Source organism: Watersipora subatra, chromosome 2 (genome assembly GCF_963576615.1).
Source record: "Watersipora subatra chromosome 2, tzWatSuba1.1, whole genome shotgun sequence".
Classification (NCBI taxonomy): Eukaryota; Metazoa; Bryozoa; class Gymnolaemata; order Cheilostomatida; family Watersiporidae; genus Watersipora; species Watersipora subatra.
Genome location: NC_088709.1, coordinates 72,398,126 through 72,422,648, shown reverse-complemented (window position 1 = coordinate 72,422,648; position 24,523 = coordinate 72,398,126). Strand labels below are relative to the sequence as shown.

Below are 24,523 nucleotides of genomic sequence, written 5' to 3'. Positions count from 1 at the left end.
CTATTTGTAGAGGAATACACATTTTGGCAACTGCACCCATTGTCGTTTACGGAGTGAACCCACAGAGATTCTCTTCAGAGGGTTTTATAGCCATACCCAACCATCTGCTAGGAACTGAGTACTATGCTGTTGGTATGCCTGCTGAAGACCAGCATTCTCAGCTAGGAGCTGTTGCTGTTGAGGGTGGTAGTACCGAAATTACGATAACCCTCCCTGATGTTGTCGGGCTAAGGGTAGGTACAAACACCAATTACCGTATTGTAAGTTCTTTAATGTTATAACATAAGGAAAAGATGGATTACTATAGTAAACATAATTACTGTTTAAAACCATTGAACATTTGAACGTTGCATCAGTATCTGTTTCAATATTTCAAAGATAATGTATAAAAATTATTGCAACTAAAACCTCGGCTGTGGCTATGTGAAAGATCGAGTGAAGCTACTTGACTACTAACTGCTAATTAGTTTTTTTTTTAGTTTTATCATAAAAAGAATAATATACTATTTAAACAAATCAAATAAGTTATACGATGACACAATTGTTATACTAACATGAAATCAGACATGCAATATCTATCTCCTTCAGAGGAGTTAAAAAAATGAGTCACTTTAAAAAACTTTTCCAATTCTGCTCTATTCTGTGGTAGGCACTGACGACTAATGAGGCGTAGAAAGCTATCATAGCCGTCCGTGCTTGATATATCAAACACATCTAGGAATCACCTGTTGCATGCCGGGTCATCAACCCCAAAACTGAGAAACTACAAGCTTTATCAATGTCTTTGTTATTCGTGATTCACGAGACCTGCCAAACAAACATAATTAGGACTATGATGACGTAGCTAAATGTCTAGAAGCATTGCAAGCTTCAGAAAATGTATGATTCATTAACTAATAAGTTTTGCAAAAAGAAAATAACAGAACAGATACTTTTAATAACAATATTTCAACAGTGTTAATGTGTTAAAACTAGAGATTTCAAAACTTTTTTATGTTTTGCAGTTTTTTATTATTTCAAGGCTTTGGTTGAATACTAGAATTTCATGCATTGCAGGTAGATTTCCAAGGTCGAACCTACGGAGCTAATGATGTTGTTGTTGCCAGCCTAAGTCAGTACCAATCCGTGCAGCTGCAACATCGTAACACTAGGAAGTCTGTTCCACAAGGAGACCTTTCTGGTGCCAGGATACAGTGCTCGAAGCGCTGCGCTGCCTTCAGCGGTAAATATTTGACTTTATAACAATCATGTAGGTGTTCAGACAAGTTTTACATCTATAAAAGCTTGTTTACAAATTATTAAAATTGTTTGAAGTAGTTTACAGATTTTTTTTGACAAATGAATATGATCTACTTTACTACAGATCTTTTAACGATGAAGTTACACAGAACTTTAGGAGATTGTATCCTTAAGTATGGATATTCGTCAATCATTTGTGATTGTTTTTGATGTTTAAGGTGATTTGTCTGCCACGATGTTTCAAGATTAAAATACATTAAACTTGATTGCTATTAAAACGCTTACAAGGAAAATATCTGCAAAATGATTTAGCTAGTTGCTATCATTGTCACAGTTAATATCGGCTATTGCATTCAAGTTGTGGAATTACATGTCTCTATTTTGTCAGTCTTTTTGCAACTATAGACGTCATAATCGCACTTTCACTTGATGTGAGCGTTTTAACCATGATCAAGTATTGCCCATTTTACTCTTAAAACATCCTGGTCATCAGATCATCTCAAACATCAAAAACAATTTCAAATGATAGAAAAATACCTTTCTGATAAAATCTGCTAAGGTTTTGTGTAAGCTTTATCTTCAGGCTAAACAAAGTAATGCTTTATAATATCATTGCTCTCTCTTTATTGTTTTAAATGGCTACACTATAAATAAAATTTTGCCAATACCTCATTTATAGTTTTTATAGAAAATTGTAAATATTCCATAATACCGCTGAAGTTTTAGACTGGCTAACAAGGCTACACGTGTTGCATATGCCCGAGGTAACTTTTCAACCTTCACACAGGCTAAATTTTATGCCATTGCCCTTTGGAATCCTTTCTACCTAGACAGGAAGGGCGCTTTCAAAATAGCTCAAAGTGTGGTAAGACATCCTGTTTATGGAAGCAAATGCAAAGCATTTTTGTGTGTTACTTAGTTACGACCTTAAAATTTGATTTGTTGTTTCATAGGAAACAGCCGAACCTCAGTTTCGGGAGATTCAAGGGACCTCCTGGTAGAGCAGCTACCACCTGTGTCTACATGGGGCAGAGAGTTTGCTGTGCCTCCCACTCCAGGACGTACGGACAGACCTGATATACTCAAGATCGTTTGTCAACAGAGGGGCACCATAGTTCTGGTTAGTTTATCAATTCAGTCTTGTGAATATTATCAGATGCTTCCTGTCAGGTACTATATTGCATGTCATAAAGCCTAGAATAAGGCAAAAGCAGCGCAGATGGTTTGTAGACGTAATATAATGAAAAAAGCTGGTAGACATTTCATGAATATCAAAATGTTGATAAAGATCTGACCATGGTAGGCACTTTATGAGGCCAGCCTGTATTCAAACTATCTGCTGCCTCCCAAAGGTAGCTGGTCAATACAATTAAGAAGCAATGAATGTAACTAACCTGCTTTGCCTTCAACAATTATAAATTGTGTGAAAAACAGTTTATTATGTAAGTGCTGTAATAATTTCAAGATGCAATTGTTTTTAAACCAGAAAAAATACCACTTTACATAAAACTTAATGTGTTCTTTAATTTTTAGCTGAAAGTAATTAGCGACGAAAGCTGTCTGCAAATTTATAGTTTTGAAAGGTGTTTTGTAGTTCTGACAAGTTTCCGGTTTGTGTATAAATTATATGTTCTCTCATAGAAACAATAACACCATATTTATCAGTTATTTCGTGTTGAAATTGTCTGTGTCTGAGTCTTTTTAAGTTTTACGAATCATTGCGTTGCTATTACTATTTCAACAAATTGTTTCACTTTAGAGCAAAAAGTGTTTATAATTGTTCGCATTGTATTGTAAATTATTGTAAATTGTTAATTTTATTATTGTTTAACCTGTAATATATTTGAGATATCCCTAGTGTAGCCTGTGAGAAGTATGTTTTAGATTCAAACTTCCCAAATAGATTCAAAGAACTCAAATAATCTGATTAATTATCAAAGCCACAAATATGGCTAAATAAAGAGTATTTTTGTCATTTAAAATGAAATTGCTTCACTAGCTGACATTCTAACAGTTTAGTTAACTGTTTTTACCTTTTTTTTAAATTTTGAGGACTTCTGTTTACCTGTAAATCATATTATTATTTAGGTTGACGGATTCCCTCACCCTTGTGATGCCGGAGGAAGCATACAGCTCGAGATATCTACTGCTGCCCCACATTTTGTGACAGCTACAAAACCTGTCATGGCCGCTACTGTTGTAATGAGCCAAAATGGAAACAATGCCCTCATACAGGTATGCTGACTTCTGACACTAGTTATTGCTATATGCTGACTTCTGACAGTAGTTATTGCTATATGCTACTGCAAACACAGCTTTGGCTTTTTCAGCATCCTTGAATGAAAATTACACTAAAAAATTATGTTTTAATTGTTTTGATTAAGTTATGGCATAGATTGCAAGTCAATTCTGGTAACCTTTTACTAATACTGATGAGAAATATTGGAATTGTTTTTGTTCCATCTTGTATCACTGCCAACTACTAAACACAACAGTCTATCATAATTACACATACAATGTGCATTAAACTGCTGATGAAAAATACATTCTCAAAAGCTACTGGTTCAGAGATAAGCTTGGTACATAAAAAATTAATAATAAAATGTATGTAACATTTCGTTGTGAAGGTCATGTGCCGGTCAAGAGCTATATTTTGTGCTTATACTTTGTCTCTTCAAAATATTCGGGTTAAGTATTTCGCAAAACTAATCTCTCTCGAAAGATGAAACTGATTTGACAAATTCGGTTTTAAAAAATTCTTCTGACTATCAGATCCATTTGGACAATGGATCTAAAACTTGAAGATTCAAAAAGAACACTTTACCCAAAATTGCATACACCTTCACCTATTTTTTATAAAAAATATATTTTTTTATTTTTGTTTAAATTTTTATAAAAATAAAGCTGTTATTAGAGTAAGTTTGTTATAGTTCCATGTCAGCTTTGCGACTTCAACTGTAATTTCACGCAGCAAACTATTGCAGGATGAGGCTTGCGTTTACATAAAGCTGGGTTGCCAGTGATTGTATGGCCATACCATCCCCATCCCCATTTCATGGCAGTAGTCCAGCAAACCTGTCACTATCACTTGCAGTTTATATAAAAACCAACCTTCACAGTTTGATCATTTAGTTTTTTTGCTTTATTTTTGTTCCAATATTTTGCTGTAAAAAGTCATATTGGGATTTCATTTTTTAAGTGAAAATGACAATTTTGTTTATGTGCTAATGAAGTCTTAGCATAATTATCATAATATTGTTGAGTGTCTAGCATTTTGTCTACCTTTCTAACATTGTTCCATACAAGCATGAATCAATAACCCATTCAATGAGTGATGTCATCGATTGCACAGTTTTCTATGAATTATAATGTTTTACGTAAGTAAAGTTCAGTATAGAGGACATACCAGAAGTGAATAATCACCTTTTCTCCTATAGCTTTAATTTTCCATATTGAATTAATTTTAACACTTGTCAATGCTAATGCTTGTTGTCTACAGGCTGACCCTGCGATGACCTTGATTATACCAGAGGAACAGTATGCACAAGCCTACACAATTGCTACTGCTACTTGGTCAGGTGCTGCCACAGATGGACAAGCGTATGACAACTATCTGACAGTTGTGGTTAGACGTGACAGAATAGACTCGGTAAGTTTGTTGACTAATGAGGTCAATATATGGTATGACAAAAGAGTTATTCTTTGACCATAAAAATGACTAATGCTAACAATAGGCAATAAAGAACTGCTCTAGTTTTTTCATAGACTGTGAACTTTAACTAAACTTTACCATGATGTTTAGTAACACGCAATGTGACACTTGAATGACTCTAAAAGACTAAATAAATAAACAAGAAAATATACTTTTGCTTTGTAGACTGCTCCAGTTTTATAAATCTTTGGAAGCTATAAGTAAATTATAATTGCCATGAATTGAGAACAGGCATGATGCATGAAAACCTTGAGTGAAGATATTCGACCATCTTAACTTACTATGATTATATGAAGCGTGTTTATATGACACGTGTTCCTACTATGTATGTTCATATAACATACATTCATATAACATATGCTTGTATGACCTATTATGACGTATTATTTTTTGCTGCATAAATAAACAAACTGAGCCGATATACATTGTGATTAGAACTCTGTGACTTGGAATGCAAACAAACTCAGATTTCACATTAATAGAAATTTTCTAATAGGGAAAAGTCAAAGTTTTGTTGGCAGACTCCTAAATAAAAGGATTGGTGGAAATTTTTAGTACTACATAAATATCTTCTTCATTTTATTTTTTGTCTTAGATTAGGACTTCCATAGCCAAAATCTTATGGAAAAATCTGTGATAGACAGTGTGTGGGAGGCAAAAGTGAACCTTGTGGTTCACATCTTGAGGGTTTATTAGGTTGACAACAATAGACCAGGATATTTCTCAACAGGACACAGCCAGTCATGTGGTTGATAGTTGAAGCTACGCACGTCATCCGACAAAATTGTGGTTGAGTACTTATGACACAACTTTAGTCTGCACTTGAAATTGAATGATTTGTGGTTTAGAAACTAAACCCTACAAAAGATAAACACAAATTTCTCAAAATCATAAGTAAACTCTGTTTAGCCTTTATAAGTAAAGAAAAGTATATTTGCTATCTTTATTTTTTAACAGCCTATAAATTTTAGGTTTCAAATGTGTGAATTAAAAATTTATTTCTGATGAAATCGTACATTTATTATTTAATGGAAAACTGAATTTTAAGCACACAGTAAAGTGACTGTAATCATGATATTACCATTTTCAATGTTTAATAATCTTGTGCTGGTACACTCAAATCAGCAGTTTAACATCATCTCAAGAAAGTAAGAATGTTCATATAACATTTTTTTGTAAACTAAATTTATATAATGTTCTAGAAAATTCTGAAGGAATTAAAACCATAAGCATTTTTCATCTTACAAAATATATGTTATACCTAAAGAACTTTGCTACATAACTTGGTTGTTATTATGACTCTCAAAGTCACTCACTGACCTTCATGGACCCTCGCTGACCCTTGCTGACTGTATTATCAAAAGGTTCTTGCCCTAGTTCCAAAAAAGAGTAAAAGCTCAAACACATTGGATAATATGTAGCATGATATCGCGCGGCATGGTGCCAATCTGTGCTGAAACTCGCCTAACAAGTTGATGCTGAGCGATAACGCTAGACTTTCTCTATTACAACTTTATCGCGCGCGAGATGTAATTTGATTAGTTGGTTTTTCCCTCTGACTGCTAATTTTTTCATATTAATGTTCACCATAAGTACAGTAACAAAATTTTGCTATTTTGCTACGATTAAAACATCATCAAAATGAACACGGAATAGTTCATAGATTTAATAAGAGCACACGCAGTCCTGTACGAAACAACACACAAAAATTACAAAGAAACCCAGTTGAAAACCAACGTTTGAGAGGCAATCGTTGCACAGGTTGACCATCTTGAGAATTGTAAATATTTATTATATTAAAAATAAAAAAATTTTATAAAGTGAAGTATATATAAAAATTGTAAAATATTACGGTTAAAAATACAAGAATCTTTTTTTATTTTTTCTCCTTGTAGTGTAGAATCCGTGAAAGTAAGTTGTCCTAATAACAAAAGCAGAAGTTGTTTACGCCATTGTCTAAAAGACACCATATTGACTTAAATTTATTAACAACTTCGAAGAAACTGATGATATGGAATTGTATTGGCAATTGTGAGCATGCCTGCGCTATCCTGCGCGTACCTGCGCTATCCTGCGCTATCCTGCGCGTACCTGCGTACCACACGCAGGCGATATCTCCACTCCTCATGACGCACTAGATAAAATTTCCTAGTGTGTTTGCACCTTAACACGCCATGGTATGAGCAGCTTTGGCAGCTACAATATCAGGATAAACAACAATTTTGTTTTCTGTTAAGCACTCATTCCACTAGCGTTTCTATGCGACCCTCGGTCATCTTATGCAATTCACCACGTACATCTGTGTACTATTACAATATTGGGTAACAATGCATTAGTCATTTCTTACGTAAATTCTGGTTTGGACACACAGACATCCTGGTTTATCGGTTGCCTAGTGACAGAATAGTTATCTTTCAACTATTTAGTGGCTATAATTAATGATATAACAGTTAATTTCCTAGTTACGCAAGCTGAGCGGAACAAATTGTGTGCAAAATAATAACCAGCAAGTCTTTATCCAGTCAGTTACCATGACACAAATGAGGCAAGCTGCAGGCATGCGTGCGTGATTTAGTATTTATCTGCCTCTGTTCACAAAACTATTTTAGTTCATAAAGGCCTGAAGTAGGTATGCATCTGCTTGATCATAATCATCAGATCTAGTCATAGACTATGTGTTTTCCTATCAAACCCTTTTGTTATTGCACAACAATGAAAAGCCTAATTTTATAATCTTCTAAATTTTTATTTTCAAATAATTTTACATTTAACTAGCATTAGATGTATATTTAAAAAGGAATTCTAAAGTTTTAGAATTTTTGTGCAGTTTAAAATATGTACAAAAATAGTTTTACTTCACGCATGTTAATTGTAGCCAGTATTTAATGTAATAGGAAGATATGTAAAATTACTTTCATGGAGCTTCATGTCTCATAATTGTTATACCATTTTATCTCACTACTTAGTGCATGTCTACGGTAGCCATGTCAAAAGGAGAAACACTCCTCTGTCTGCTAATGAGGTTGTATGCTTATAAGGTAAAGGCCTGCAGCATTTGATTTTGCTGATCACTGCAGATTTACAGCGAATGCATAACTCCAAAGATTAAACTTATTTAATAGGTAAAATACTACAAAATTTTCTACACAGAATTATTAGGATTCACTAGTACCCTGCCAGTAAATTAAATACTAAAATCTCTTTTAAATTTGTTACTGCATCAAAATCTCACGCATGCATTACGCTTCATGGTGAAGAATAGGATTTTTTTTACAATAGTATGTCATCTTCTCAAAATTTCAAAATTTGAGTTCCTATGTCAGCCATACATCGGCAAAGATTGGACAAAATAGGATCACAGGCTTTTATTCTTAATAGAATCATAGCATTTAATAGGCTTCTTTTCTGAGTAAAGACTGAAGTATATTTTTTCAGGTCATACTTGATGGTGTTAATGTGAATACAGCTTATCCTAACACCATGTGGAAGGATGTGCCTTCAACAGCGGTGGGTGGTAAACCAGCCCTTGTAACAGCCTACTTCAATATAACGTCAGGAACTCACACTATCTCAACCTTATTGGATGACACCAGGTTTATGTGCATTGTCTATGGTGCTGGAGATCGAGAGTCTTATGCGTATATGGGTGGCATGAGGCTGCAGGTCAGTTTATCTCTTGTTTACTGACATGTCCTGACAGGTTAGCACTGACCAAATTGGCTGAATCATGATAATTTATACGGGTAGAATAAAATTACAACACTGTCTCTTTTTAAAATATGCTGGTGCCTTCCTTCAGTGCAATTTTTGTAATTTAAATTTGTTATCTTACATAGTGTACACACATTCAGGAAAACTTTGAATTGAAGTTGTGTAACTCGGTAAACTGCTCATTTTTGACAGCAATTTGCATCATGCTGCTTTTGAGGAAACCTAAACTTACCAATACATTTTAAGTAAAGAGTTACCTGATTCTGCAAATCTTTTGGCATGGTAAAATGTGTATACTCAGGGATACTGCCACAAGCAATAGTCTCAATGATAAACGGCGCCTTTTGTTTCATTGCAGGTAATAAATCCAGCATGCACACAAGTGTTACAACTTCCCACAGCCTACGGTGATGGGATAGACAATGACTGTGATGCCAGAATAGATGAGGAGTTGTGTGATGGAGAAGGTTGGTTGTTGTCTCTTCTATTTAACACGAAAAGTTTCCCAACACTTTTTTTCCTCGTAACTTTTATTTCTTATATTCACTTTTTTTATTCATTTTTTCAAACTGCTTTTTTCAATTTTCCTTTACTTTCTGGCAGCTCATTTTTAGAACAGCGGTAAACTCAAAATATAGTAATAATATATATTTTATAACTTTTTTGCCATTTTCTCAAAACTCAATTTATAAAAGTATTAAAAAAATTTGTGAGTTCTCAAAAGCTTGCAATTACAATGCAAATGAGGTTCACCATTAACCACATGATGGCGGCCATGTCACTAGTGTCAGCCAGAGATGTGTACTTATCTTTGGCACCAATCGAGTCAAATTAGTTGAGATATAAAATGTGGGTAGAACAATAGCCAGTATCTCTCATGACAGAACTGTTGGCATACGGTTTGAGGTTTATGTTGCCAATTATGGGAGAACCAAACTCCGACTGCCTTTCTATATTTATTGTACACAGACCGACTGCTGAATGTGACTGACAGATCCTGGCTGCTTTACTAGCTAAAAGTTACAAGAAAGTTAACAATATTTATATCCAAATAGTCTCTAAAAATATCTAGTTACTAAGTAGACAAACTGGTTGCTATGGTTACATCATAATCTTTGAAGTCGTTAAGGAATGTTTAGAGCCAGCTGAATGTTAGGAATGAGTGAAGAGTATTCAGCATCTTCAGTAGTCAGAATGTCACTAGCCTGCTGATAAATCTCATTAAACAGACTCAGCAGTCAAAATGTCTTACTAGAGCTGCCAGCCATATCAAACCTATCCTTGGTCTATTCTGACTGTTTGATCATCTAAGATATGTGCATACTCGTGTGTTTGGTTCTAGCATTTAGAAACTGCATTTGGTTTCCATCTTCAAGTTTACTGGCTATGTTTAAAAAACTTCTTAGAATTTTTAAACTTGAACTTTTTAGACCTGTGAAATCACTTTAACAGATATCTGGTAAACGCATTAGCACTATACACAATGTTTATTACAATTCATTCTCCGAAGGCACTTAGAGATGTTAGTTTTACTAACAGCCTCCAATATTAGTTTTCAATCAACAGCTGATATGTTGAACTGCCACTATTTCTATTTATTCAGACGACGATCAAGATGGTTCCATAGACGAAGACTGCGCCGTGCGAAATGAAGTAAAAGCTCGAGGGGATGTAAGCGTGTTTGTTGGTCAGACAGCTACTCTCCGCTGGACTGTTTATGCTACTGACTATACCAACTTTAATCAGCTCAGGCTCTACAAGCAGCAGGTAACTTATCTACTGGGGAGGTTTTATTTGCTGTCAGTTCTTTCAAAACGTTCAGTTCTAACAAAAACGTGTTATTGCAATCGCACAGTGTGATTGACTGCATGTTAACTAACCAAACCTGTTATAGATATGTTCATAGATAAATCATTTAATGTAAAGTATCTATTAAAGTATTATATTTGCGATCCAATATAATATTATACTGTAGTACTGTGATTTAGTATGGAAAGGTATAGTGCATTATTTCATAGACATCGAAGTGCCAAAAACTTAGAGGCAGGTAATACTATAAAAATATCTCATATGTGTATGATAACATAGCAATAGTGCATGTAGTAGTAAAGCAAAAGATGTGCTTTTACCAAAGAACTTCACTTTGCTTTCAATAGAGCTACTTATTAATAGAGATATGGAACAGAGACAACAGCTAGTCATCATGTAGTTGAAACTCAAGAGGAAGAAGAAGATATGGCAGACTTAATCCATACGCTTAGTTGTCGAATAAATTTAAATTTTCTACAAATACAAATATCTGCATTGCCATGAACTCGTTAAGTGTATTAGTAAATAAAATTGTCTGCTATGTGCCCACTTTTAGCCAACTATCATCAACATTCTTGGAGCTTTGGTAATGTATTACGCAAAACTAGTATTACCATCGCGTGTGCCTAGTTTCTTTTGTGAGATATTTTCGTGCTCCACCTTTCACCACCATACTTCACAAGTAGCTTTTAGCCTACTAGAATATTTTCAAATTGGCAGCTCTACCATCTTTTCTTTTACTTTTCATGTTAATGTTGTTGGCTTGCAAAAAATTTCCAGCATTATATACTGCAGGTTATCAAGCTGACATAATGGTTTCTGATTATTTAGGCAACAGCGGCAGAGGTTCTTTTGGCGGAGGGTCAGAGGTCACTAGTCCTCACAGAGCTCTTTGACGGAACAGGAAGACATAATGTGACTGTATCTAACGTTGTGCGAAAAGGAGAGTTGGATGTGGTAGAGGTAAGAATGACAAAAAAGACAGTTTTAAATGTTATTATATGTGGTTGATTAAATTTTTTCAACTCTCCTAAAAAGCTGCTCGTTGAAATCACTAAGACATGTGTACAGTTTTTAAGAAGGCATACTTTGGCATCTAAGTCAGGTTTGATTATTTTGTGGTGTCTATGAAAATCTTTTGTAGTTACTAAAAAATATTTGTGCTTTTGTAAGCAAATTCATAGCTTTAACTTTCTCACTACAAAATTTATCATGCAGATACATTACCAGTTGCACTTTGGATAATTGCCAGCAATCACCTGCAATGAGTTGAGGAAAGCCATCACAGACCATTGACCAATAGTAGAGCATACTTGATTTTAGTGATTACAATTTTTCCATGTACTATGCTGTTTCCTGGCCTTTCATAACAATTTTTTGACCAGTTGACAATTAATTAATGGGTAAAAAGATAAAATTAATATAAAGAAATATTTTTAATAAAAGTACCCTAGGCATTTCAATAGAGGTACCCTAGGTATTTTATGTTAAATTTTATACACCGAGGGATATTACGCATTAGGCTTGCCATTGTAATGTACAATACACCACACATGCTAGCAATTGAGTTGAGCTTGCTCTGAAGATTGAGTTAAAAAATTTGAGAAATTAAAATGTATTCTGGTGCTTAAGAAACTATTTTTTATAAAAAAAAACATATAAATATTACTTAAAATAACTTGCAAATATTGTTAAGTAATATATAAGTAGTTTTAAAACGATTTGTGCCATTGCTTGAAAGTAGGGCTTAGGATATTAATGTGATTGTTGCTAGTATTGGTTTTCCAATCTTCTACTATATATAGGTGGAGCTGACAATCATCTCCTCTAGCACAGTTGATCCTGGAGACTACAGGCTAGAGTACACGGCACAGAATGGATTGTTTGATGCTTCAAACCAGTTGTCAGTCCAACGTTAGTGTCCTGAGTTTGCCATCAGTTTGCACTTACTGCTATCAATTTTATTGATAAGGACAGAAAGTATAACAAAGTCGAATTTAGAAAAATATTCCTTATTGTGAGACCTACATGTATAACAGGTTTTTTTAAAGTTATTGGGCTACTGTATGAAATTTTTTGAGCCAAATTTTTCTTTCATCTTGAAAAAAAACCTATCAGTTCAACTTTTTGTTACTAACGGTCAGTGGCTGCTGACGCTGTCTTTAGCCTCTTGTGTGACTCTCTACTCACATATTGGCAGAAGATGTGAACTGATATTTAGTTTCATGTTTTGGTGTCCAATAAATTTCAAGGTAGATTCACTGTCTGTTCTTTTCCTTCCTGTGCAGAGAGAAATCAGCATTATGAAATCATAGCCAGAGATCTTGAAACTGGATCAACCCAGTATGCTCGTTCAACACAGCCGGAGCCCCGGAATTTGTATTTCCAGGAGGGCAAGAATTATTCTATAACTTTTCATTCTATTGGTGGACAACACTTGGATGACCTTCCTTACAGAGTAATTTCAATACATTATTCCTTGGGTAACCTGCTGCTCGAACAGAAATTTGACTCATTTTGGAGTTGTTCTATCTTGTTAGCTCAATAGGGTAAATGATTTCTAAAAACTGGTTCTGACTTTACATGGCCTGCTCTAGCTGATTGTAAGCATCAGCTTACTGTATGTTTAACATTTTATTGTTATACCCACAACAAATTACCAAATCTACGGGCCAAATTTGTTGATGAATGTTGAAGACTTGACCACTGTTCCTTTTACTTACGTTATCTTTTATATTTATAGCAATATATCGATGGCGTAGAAGTAACAGGCAACTTCCAAGTAGTTGGATTAAAGGAAGACTATGTCACTGGCTCTGTGACAGGTCTACAAGATGTCCAGACAGTTTATGAGTTGTTCCTTGAGAGCTGGACTGCCAACTCGTCTTTCGACAAAAAAGTTGTTTCTGTGAAAAATGCCGATATTGCTACAGTTGACAGTGCAATCTTGAATATTGGTTAGTATTCTACTTATATTGGTTAGTGTCCTACTCACCCGATAGAAGGTTTTTTTAGCAATCTATCTATTAATGGTCTATCCAATATGCATTAGTCAAAGACCTTCCAGACAGCTGGAGTCAAACAAAAAAGCTGTTCAGTTTATAAATAGTGAGCTGCAGCAGGTTTGTTAAAAGCATTCAGTGCTTTAAAAGAAATTGTAGGGTATAAATTTATATTAAGCTCTATGCATATTCGCATCATTAAGAATACCATTTTAACAAAGCTGTAAGCTTTTACTTTTTAACAGATTTTTTGTGAAATTGCTTGTCTCTTATATACCTCAGCAAAACACGCTTCAGTTATTATGTATAATTGTCATTTCATATTTTATAGCATAATATCATGTGAGTGTACACTGTAACTTTAAAAGAAAAAGCGAGTATAACACTATGCACTATAATATTATGTATTGGCATATATTTAGCACTCTATAATAAAACACGGCAGATAAATTATTCAATGTCCAGAGAAATATATGATATAATATAATATCATGTATATTATATAATACCTTATACTGCTATTTAGTTACATTTAATTCAAATTAATATTATAGTATAAATGACCTTACAATGATAGAAATGCTATATCATAGACTTTTGAATTTTACCATACTTTATGAACCACAATAATGATTTTTCAGAACATAGTATTTTACTATACTAAATATATTCCAGATATTAAAGGTCTTGTTAGCTGTTGTACTTACTCTTTTTATATCCATTATAATCATGAGCCTGTGTTCCTAGATTCCTCTCTCATTCGACCATCTATCAGTTGCCGCTTTGAGCCAACTGGTAATGAGACTGGTAGAGTAGTTTGTGACATTACCAATGTCAAGGTTGACATAACCGACCTTTATTGGACGTTTGATGGAACCAATGAGCTGAGAAGCCCTGGCAGAGCTGACCCATATGTGACTACCCACAGCGTGAGTTTGTTTGACTAATTTTGGCAAAGCTTGGTATTATATGCCAGTCTGATCAGCTGCTTATGAAAAAAAAACTGAACCTTAATGATTTCTTGTACATAGTTTTAAAAAAACACATTTTAGTTTTTTTCTCAAAGGCCAACTTCACAAATTTATAAATAACCAACAAAATTCTTTCCGATGGCTTTGGTAAAGCCTTTTCTCTGGTTTGGCTTCTTAGGCAATCTTCACAGTTTTATAGCTTTAAAATACATCCAAGTTCATTATTTTAAGCATAGCTTGAGGCTATTAGCTTAAGACTAGATTAGATATTACACCTGTTGCTCGGATCAGCGGTGGCCGAGTGGTTTGCAATGCCCGACGTGTAAACGACAGGTTGGGGTTTAGTTGCCAAAAGTGGTCACTGGTGACACTGGAATCACCATCCACCTTACATTTCTCTCTGCAACTGGCCTTGTCTCCAGTTGCCGAGATTCTCTTGTCACTGGACTCAGACATAACCAGCCAAGATCATGGAGCCATTGTTAGTGCAACAATGCTTTTAAAACACGCAAAAATCCTCTGCTTCTGCAAGCAGAGGATTTCTGTAAGCAGACATTATACGCGATCTCCAAAGGATTTCTCACACATAGATCATTGTAATCAGTTAGAAACATTAGATCTATAACAAAGAACTGCGTGGTTTGAGGAATAAGTGGTGGAACATTGAAAGGATGCAGTTGGCAAGCCATATATAATGAAAATATCAGAACTGCCATTCGGATCTGTTTAAACTGAGCAGGATTATGTAATAGAGCATAACCATTCGTTTCCCTTTTTATAGGCATCAAATGGTAACAGTGAGGTTTACGCAGCAGTATTTGATGGCATCCATGCAGATCAGTGGCCTGACAACTCCAACACCAGATTGTTCCGACTGACACTCACACAGTCTAATGGGTACACCCTGAACGCTGACACTTATGTCAGCCTATCAGAGCTTCCTAATGGTATGTAGTGACAGATTTAATGTTTTTTTGAATAATTTGAAGGTGCTAATAAATTTTATTTACGTAAACATTAAAAAAAGATTTTTATATTCTAATCTGCAAACATTTTAACAAAAAGCAAAGTTTGCAGTCTTGGCAAATATAATAAAAATATTGTTCTTTTTCTTTAACTTTGTGAATACACTTCAGTTGGAAATAAAATTAAAATCTATTCATTTTCAATTGTTGAAATGTAATTTTAACATGCCAGTACAAATATTAATAGTCTTTACAAAGCCGTTATGCCTCAATCATGTATGTACCTTACCAGTTGTGGTTTCAGAATACATTTATAAAGTTTATCTGCAAGACTCTCAAAGTTTGTGAGCTGAAAAACACTGAAAATTGGAAGCGACATCTAAATAGTCAATAATGCTTTCAATAATATATTTAGGAGTAGCAAAATAGTGTTCAAACAATTTTTAAAACAACCTTTTAAAATAATATAATATAATGAGAATTCACATTTACAAGCGTGAAGTGCTTTATATATGAGCGAATGTTGGCTATAGGTATAAAAAATTGTTATGATATGGAAAATTCCACATTCAGAATTAGTTTAAATCATTTTTAATTGATCAATGACAGCCACTGCAATGCTGCCAAAACTATAAATAATTCATGCATCCGGTTTTTGCAGCTATTAGAGTGGGTTCAGTTGATGGAGTACTGAGTGTGGATTATCAGAATGGAGTAGCGACTATAGATGCTGTTGTGAGAGGCGGCTCTCCACCACCCAACGAATTTCAATGGAGGGTGCAACAAGACGATGGAACATTTGAAACTTATCCAGCAGGCCGTGGAGACTCTACCAATGTGGTAGGTTTATTATGATTACTTTTAATGAATTTTGAAAAATAAATTTTGTTTTATGTTGTCAAGTTCAATTTTTTAATGAGAAAAGTATGCAGGGTTATCAAAATAATACAGTGAGACTGGAAGCAGAGACACTTTATTCAATGTTAAGAGTTTTTTGTACATAGAAAGCCATAGCGCTGCATTGTCTTGATGCTCCCCTTTTTCCTATTCCTAGACAATGAACAGAGATGGGCATCCTACTAGCACCTTAACCATTAATGGACTCTCAGCTCGCAAAACTCTTTCATTTTTGACTTCAAGTGTGAGAGATGGACGCACTGTGTGGACTGCTGAAAAGTCCTGGATCATTGAGCCAATCACACGTAAGCTAATCACAGAGGGCTGCATATTCTCGTGATTAAACATGTGACAACATCACCCCTTCAAACTATTAATAGCTAAGAACTAACACAAAAGTGTGTTGGACAAACTATTTCAATGGCAGCCTTAAGAATCTTTGAAAAGTGAAAAAATTAAATCCTGAACATTAAAAAGGTAAGAAATGAAAAATTTATTTAAAGTTTGAATGTTGCATTAATAAAAACTATTATATTCATAAGTTGCTCAGCTATACAATTTTCAAAATATTTTAGACCGACAGAAAGTTGTAGGTTTAGATTAAATTTTAGATTTGGATGTATATTTGGTAGATATTTATAATTTTTTTTATTAAAACTAATTATTGAGTTGATTTTTAAAATTAGTTTCAAATGAGTTTCAAATAAACCTAATTTTTATCAATTGGCCTAACTTATTTTGTGTATCATCTCAGTCAATAGTTTGTAACTCTAAAATCATTCTCCTGGCAGAGGCCAGACAACTACTTTTGTTGTATATTTTTTTGCAAAATATATTTAACGGTGTATAATGATTGACACATAAAGAAAGTTATAGTTTTTAAATATAATTCAAAGAGTTAATGTGGATGTTAAGATTCAAAACTTGTAATAGAAAAAAATTTTAAACACTCAGAAAAGTGTTTTTACTTTAGTTTTCACTAAGTAAGCTATATTTTTTTATAAGAAATTCATCAAATTTGAAATTACTCATACAATCTTAATATTGTTGAATTTGGTTCCACTTTTTTTTTAATCTATTGCAGCCACTGCAACTCCTGGTCAAGTGACTGGTACAATTACGGAAGCAACAGATGGGTCTGTTGTTTTGGTTGCCACAGTAACAGGAGGTCAACCCGCTGCCGATTCTTTCAACTGGACTCTAGCTGATGGTTCAGTTTTGTTTCCAGGGCAGACGAGAGGCTCTGTTGTAGCATCCCAAGCTGAGGTTAGTCATTAATCATCTAACTGTATTATGAGTTTCACCTTGCTGCTTGAATCTGCATATTTACAAACCTCTCGGTTTTTAGAATACTGTTGTAGTTTTCTTTTAATATATCATGTTGTAACATGAGCTTGTAAATATAGTGTCTTCGGTCTTTACTTTTAATTCTTTTTTAACTGATTTATTTACCATTTTCATTTCATTCATAAATAAACCGATTTCTTAACCATTTACTTTCAAAAAGATATCTATCAGGTAGTCGTTTGCCAACTCACGAGGCATTCTCCAGGCATGCAAAGTTAAATGTAGTTTTTCTACCATTTACTCTTAATGTTTACTATAATAAAAGCTGTGTTCATCTGTCAGTTCAAAGCCATTGTTGAAAGTTTGATAAAAAATATTGCTTTGTACAGGATTTGAACTCTCAACATTTGTGTTGGTAAACTGGAACTCGACGGCCTTTTGGAACTACATAGTTGTTGTACAAATATTCTCTGTGGTTTATATGCATACACCTGATGATATTTCAGAGCAACTATAGACCGCCAGGGAACTAGTTGTTAAAATTTTGCTACTAGTATTTTCCTGCAAAAATTCCAATAACATCATTTCACCACGCATAACATTTTTGACAGTAAACTTTGTTTCATGTTTTACAAAAATTAATACGGTAATAGATAAGCCGAAAAAAATGGTTAATTTGCATATTTTAGAATCATGGAAATGGCTCTGTTACGTTTTACCTTACTCTTGGTGAGGGGCGTACCGCATCTCCCCAAACAATCATCTTCAGAACTGCATCTGGTCAGCGATGGTTTGCATCCTTCACTTACAACTTGTCTCCTACCAGTCAACGTGAGTTCCAAATATCTTCTATATTCTTGATCAACATTAGTGAACGATCTCTATTCAGTCTTGACATGTTTATTGTTTTTTTTTTGAAAAACTATAATTCCTTTGACTAAATGTTTTCAATTTAGTGACAAGTTTTATAGCTAAAGTTGCAAAAATAGGGTGAAAGCCTGAAATCTTATCGCGGGCTTTATATCTTAAAAGGAATATGGTTTAAAAAAGTTTTCGTTACCATTCATTAAAAATGAAACCAAGTTCAAAATCAGATTACGAACCTTTGAAATCAAAGCTCAAAATTATTGGCGATGAAAATGATTAGTCTATTTAAAATTGTAATGATTCAACAAGCCTTCGCTTGATGAGTTACTTTTGACACCAGTCTGACCCCATTTGTCAATTTCTCATATATTCTGATGGGTGTTTTGTAGTTCCTCCAAGTGTAGCCTGTGGCTTGCGTACAACTAATCTCAGAATAGGGGACGAAGTCGAAATAGTCTGCACTGTTCAACCTACACCAAGGCCTGGTTTGACTCACACCATAAATGACCTGATCTACACAAATTTTCCAGCAACTGGATCAGAGAGGAACATCAGCTCCTCCACCTCTCATCCACTGTTTAGATATGAGGAGAAGGTCTGTTTCTTTAACTCAAATATAAAACAGCACAGCTTGTCTACTTAAAAATGGTAGTTTATAGTTTTCCTACACCTTTCCTCAATTAGGGGATTACCATAGTACGTATATGAGTAACACTGTTTTTTCATCAAAGATATTTTTAATTGTTTCAATTACTTTTGCTTAAGTTTGCAGGAATTGTAGTTCAAAATTTTATTACACAATTTATATAATAACAAAATAAAACAACAATTATACAACAACAAGATAGAAAATTTTTAAATTAGTTTAATTTAAAAAAAAAGATTAATTTTGTGAACTTGAATAAAACAGGATAGTCTTTAAATGTTTAAAATTAAAAAACACAACTTCTTAAGTATATTTGCTATTTACAATTTATCTTGCATTTCTGCTGTGAAAAATGGAAATTTATAATCAAGCAAAATATAACATGCTTTGTTAATTGTATAAAATAAGTAAAATGAGGTAACATCCTAACATTTGGTAGCTAATGAACCTACCCATAAGTGATGTTTTTATTAGAGCTTTCAATTGATGCATTCACCTCTTTCCTAGGTTTTTTTAGGAATCTTGTTCTTAGCTTGAGGTGCTTCATAATGTCCGCACTGTTTATATATATTTCTACCTTTAAAAGTAACATCACAGCATGCTAATAGAGATCTTTTTATGTTTCTTGCAGACTAATAGTGATGGAACTATTACTGCCTCACTTTATTTTACTCTCACTGAAAACTTTGAAGATTTGAAGAACTACTTTTTCACAGTTGACTATGTTGGTGGGGTCAGCATTACTACCATCCGACTAGATGATGGTAAGTTACTCCTCATTCTAGTGTTGAAAAGACCTCAGCATATCAGATATCATAAATTGATAAATGATTGGCATTTCCTGCAGATCTCTGAGAGTGGTATCTGTAATTTTAAAGCTGATCTTTCAAATTTTTGTTCTTGTTAATAATAAAGTTTAGTATTTAAAATTTTGAGCAGTAAGAATGTATGTGTAGCTTTTTTTATTTGGCCACAAATTTACCTTGGATTTTGAAAACAGGCCGCTATGATTTAATTATATCAATGGCTAGGTGATGTAAGACACATGAAAAAGAGTGTTTTACTAGCAAATGCTTTGTTATGTTTTAATTTAAACTGATTAGTGACAGTAAAATTTTTTAAGATACAGTATATCGATGCTAGTGTATTGAGTTTATTATAAAACATAATTCAAACATTTTTGTCGTTTTCAAATTCTACTTGTGAACAAGAATAATTTATGAAATTTTTTGAGAGATATTTAGGGTATGTGATTGTGATTGAAGAACTTGGGTGACTAACAAAGCAAAGTATTTGATAGATATAACATATTAGCACATCTTTCATTGCTTTCTGTTTATTTTGTTTGCTAATTCTAATATGTATGTGTATATATAATATATTCATCTGTTGCAGTCTTTCAATCTATAGCGAACCGTCCAGAAAAGACATACATAGTTGGAGTTGAATCACAAGTAATTTCTTTAACTTGTTCTGTGCAGGCCGCTTCCAACTCTTTGGGTAAGTCTTTCATTTTTTTTTTAAATTGACATGTTAATAAACATACAAACTACCTGTTATATACATTTACTGATTTCACATCAAGCAAACAGCTATTCAGCGTCTCAAGTAAAACCTATGAAAGTGATGACGAGTAAAGGCATAAAAGTAAAACACTATGTTTAGTTTATTTTATACAAAAATTCACAAAACTTTTTGTCAACGTGCAGTATATTGCAGATGAAGGTGCAGTATCGCTTGTCACAAAAAGTTGGTGGCCTTTTTGAGTGTCCTTGCTATTTTGATGTTAAAGAGAAGATCCATATATTGTTATTATTAAAGGAGTTGCTGTCATAGTGACTTTTTACTCTTAGTAGTGGTTCTCCTTTTCACTAAATAAAATTAAATTGTTTATGTAGTTGTTTTTTTCCATCAGTCAAGTAACTTTGTTTGGAACATTCAATCATTGCAAAAACAAATTCATGTAAAAGATCATTTCAAATTTGACTGTTTTGTACACCACAAAATTTGCAAACATGACAAGCAAACTAAAATCTTAAAACTTCTTTTGTTCAAATGTAGTAGTAACATGGTAATATCTGGCCTTTGCCTATTTTTCTATAGTTAAAGAATGTACAATAAACATAAAATCAAAATTTTCAAACAAATCAATTTACCTGACAGCTGGTCTCAGATGGATACGCCGGTCACTTGGACCAAGTGGCCGTGAGCAGATGGTGTTCACGGATGGTCAAATACAGGAGCCATTTAGAGGAACAGGAAGATACGTAGAGAGCAATATGGTGACCGCCGATGACCTTCTGAAAAGTACTCTTACAATTACCAACTTGCAGCGGACTGACATAGCAGAGTATGCCTGTGTTTTGGGCAGCGGCAGCGTGGCTGGAGAGTTTGTACTTGATGTTATAGGTAAGTAACAGATGGCAGTAATTAAACTGTTATTAACATGATTGTTTTGCTTCAGAGTATTGCAGATTGATGTACACTATGTTGGTAAATAAATACACTCACAAACACACCTTACAAATACTGTTCCTGCATCCACTAAATTCTGTGTAGTCTGAAGCATTTTCAAGTTGGTTTTTCACAACTTGTGAAAGTTTCTACAAGTGTTTGTCAATTAATAGCCGTCATTATTAGAATTGTTACGGTTTAAGTTTGTTGTCATGGATACATATAGGCAGCGGTAAAACATAGCCAGAGCCTGAGAAATAAATTGAAACACATTTGTTTACCAAGACTATCTCACTTGTCTCTACTCTCTTTTGGTATCAGCATGTTCAAGCGACAATATAGAAAGTCCTCTTTGGAAACGAACACATTTAGACTTAGTTTCTTTTGGCTAAATGGTTTCTTGTTAAAGGCGAGTGAGATGCATACCAATCAAAAAAAGGTTAATACGTTTCCTGCTAGTTAAGTTTAAATTTAGCTGAGTGTTTTTGACAATCACTCATGACAAAAATGAGGCTCAGGTCGCAAAAGTTTGTTTGCTATTAATCTTGGTATGTCCTTTCATAACCTCACTAGGTGATGATGCCATAGTACCGTATCTGCTTTTATCCGTTCGCAAACACAAACTTTGTCTGGTTAAATATAACAATACTTTTAAAAGAGTTAGATTTTTTTGCCTCTTAACTGCTGTAGAAAGTCAGACATTGGTAATAATACTATATGTAATGGCCTACAGTTTGAGCTGATTGTCTATAGTTGCTTCCTTAGGTCTAGCTGATTTAATTACATAATTCATTTGAATACAGTGGGCAAAATCAACTAGACCCTTTTGTTGGAAAACTAAAATTATCATTTACAATATTGTTACTTGTTATGAATTTAGTAAATAGCTATAAATTGTAAACTAAATTAAACCTCACTTTGCTCTAATTTCAAATATGTAAACCAAGAAGGGGTAACATAATTTGTTGAATAATTATGTAGGCTAAATTCTGAACATTTATTTTTTTTAATAGTTAAAGATAACAACCTGTACATATATGATCACACCGCATACATTTATGTTTGCTTTTTTGCAAGCCATATCCACGTATGTGATTTGAAATAAATAAACCCAGACATGAACAACACCTTGTATAATACTATGTTGTAATCCAAACCATTGTGATTGCAGGCTCAACTTTCCTTGTTGACAACCAGATTTTCAACAACCAACTGACTCCAGTTTCAGATTCTGATTTATACGATCTCCAATTTGTGTTTGAAAGTGTCTCCATATCTGACTATCTGGTGAGAATATTGAAGGGTTGTAAAATTTTTGTTTGAGTTTCTTCATATTTGACTATTTGGTGAGAGTATTTAGGCAGTAGATAATTAGCAAAAAACTTCTTTTTCATATTTAAAATAAAGCTAAACTTAGGAATACCATATATAAACAATTTGTTAGCGGTTTAAAATAGTGAGTGCATGCTAAGTGGTTGCACCTTGAAAATCATATGATGGCATACTTGCATAATGGGTATGTAATGAATAAGCACTTTCCACAATATTATTCTGGAAAAAAGCTTAAAAGCTGTCTAATTAGCCATTAACTTGTTCAAATTATTTCGCTGATTGAATGTAAAATCTCCCAAAACTGCTAAATTTTAAGTCTGTCATGCATTTCTTATTGTAACTTTTAAAAACAGTTTTGTATCGATACCAATCTAATCTTAAATTTGTAAGCCTTCATCAAACTTTTTATTAAATGCTATAAAAATTTGTTTTATTTAAATGTATAATTATATGCGTTCACTTTGATAGCTGCCTAACCTTATGTCAATAAGTATCAGTTTTAAAACAATACAATAAGTGAAAATACTTTAAATTCATATCATAAAATTCTTATCTTTAGAGTTTAGAAGTGTTTTACTCTATCAATGGTAACTTGTGTATATTTTTATTTAGGTCAAGTATGGTGGAGTAGCAGAGTCACTTGCTGTCAGATCACGCAATGCAACTAGATATGACTCATTTGCGCAAGAAGCTGTTCCTGTTCAGGTGATAACTCTATTTGATGGCAGTTTTTCACCAAGGGATGTATTTGTCATTCAGACCTACTACCTCAACCCAGAGAACTCGGCTCAAGTTAAAATTGGTAAGTTTATGAGTTTAACTCACTCAACTAGAGTAAATCCAAATCAACTAAAGTAAATGAAAAAACCTTGAACTTAGAAAAATAAATGTAAAAGTTGGATATTGGCTGAAAGTAGTGAGGAAAGCTTTCTCTATGCTAAAACTAACCTAAAATAGTTTTAACACTTTTGCAAAGGATTTTATTAGAAGAGTCTGTTAATCCATTAATCTAATCTGTTAATCCGCTGCTGAAGATTACCGTTCAATTGATTTCTCATTTTAAAAATTCTGAAGTTTTGCTCAATTTTTTTCAACCTTACTACAGAAAACAGTTTTAAATGAACTTAGAGTACATTTTAGTGGGAAGCTTAAAATGATGCAAATAAGAAATTAAAAAGAAACTTTTTAAAGCAACTTTAAAACAAATATACTTTTAATTTAATGTGTAAAATTTGTGTAATGTGTGTAATGTGTAATGTATATGTGTAATGTGTGTAAAATGTGTAAAATCTTTGCAAACTTGCAATATGTTTTTATAGTGCTTAATAACTTTCATAGATTTAGCAATAGACTTATCAATAAAATCATATAATAAAAATATGTGCCAGAATTTAAGCTATATTAAAATAAATAACATAACTTTTCAGTGTTTTAGTGTACATCAGTCTTTCTGCCAAGCACTCAATATACATCACTTTTGTTAATCCAAAGTGCAGAAAAATTCCTCCCAGCAGTGCAGTTCATTTTTCTATTTGCTTGAGTGTATTGTATTGGTTTATAGTTATTGCTACCAACTATTTTAATACAATGTAGCAAATTTAAAAAAATCAGAGCTAAATTTTTGTTCCTAA

At 33.5% G+C, this 24,523-nt stretch overlaps 1 protein-coding gene across 3 annotated transcripts in view; it reads left to right on the top strand.

Annotated features, from left to right (window-relative positions):
* The window catches only part of LOC137386838 (uncharacterized), a 36,173-nt gene that overhangs the window by 6,405 nt on the left and 5,245 nt on the right, over nt 1-24,523 (top strand). For 2 of the 3 annotated variants that reach the window (XM_068073003.1, XM_068073002.1), the window contains 24 exons: nt 11-237; nt 1,061-1,222; nt 2,193-2,359; nt 3,328-3,474; nt 4,739-4,888; nt 8,387-8,614; nt 9,021-9,129; nt 10,266-10,429; nt 11,303-11,434; nt 12,277-12,385; nt 12,760-12,929; nt 13,215-13,428; nt 14,221-14,402; nt 15,226-15,391; nt 16,071-16,249; nt 16,464-16,611; nt 17,391-17,572; nt 18,283-18,424; nt 18,850-19,055; nt 19,738-19,870; nt 20,502-20,606; nt 21,270-21,515; nt 22,732-22,847; nt 23,505-23,694. In XM_068073003.1, the coding sequence (XP_067929104.1) occupies nt 11-237; nt 1,061-1,222; nt 2,193-2,359; nt 3,328-3,474; nt 4,739-4,888; nt 8,387-8,614; nt 9,021-9,129; nt 10,266-10,429; nt 11,303-11,434; nt 12,277-12,385; nt 12,760-12,929; nt 13,215-13,428; nt 14,221-14,402; nt 15,226-15,391; nt 16,071-16,249; nt 16,464-16,611; nt 17,391-17,572; nt 18,283-18,424; nt 18,850-19,055; nt 19,738-19,870; nt 20,502-20,606; nt 21,270-21,515; nt 22,732-22,847; nt 23,505-23,694 (3,974 nt within the window). Of the gene's footprint in view, nt 1-10; nt 238-1,056; nt 1,223-2,192; nt 2,360-3,327; nt 3,475-4,738; nt 4,889-8,386; nt 8,615-9,020; nt 9,130-10,265; nt 10,430-11,302; nt 11,435-12,276; nt 12,386-12,759; nt 12,930-13,214; nt 13,429-14,220; nt 14,403-15,225; nt 15,392-16,070; nt 16,250-16,463; nt 16,612-17,390; nt 17,573-18,282; nt 18,425-18,849; nt 19,056-19,737; nt 19,871-20,501; nt 20,607-21,269; nt 21,516-22,731; nt 22,848-23,504; nt 23,695-24,523 lie in introns of all 3 variants that reach the window. The other variant, XM_068073004.1, reaches the window with a different exon arrangement.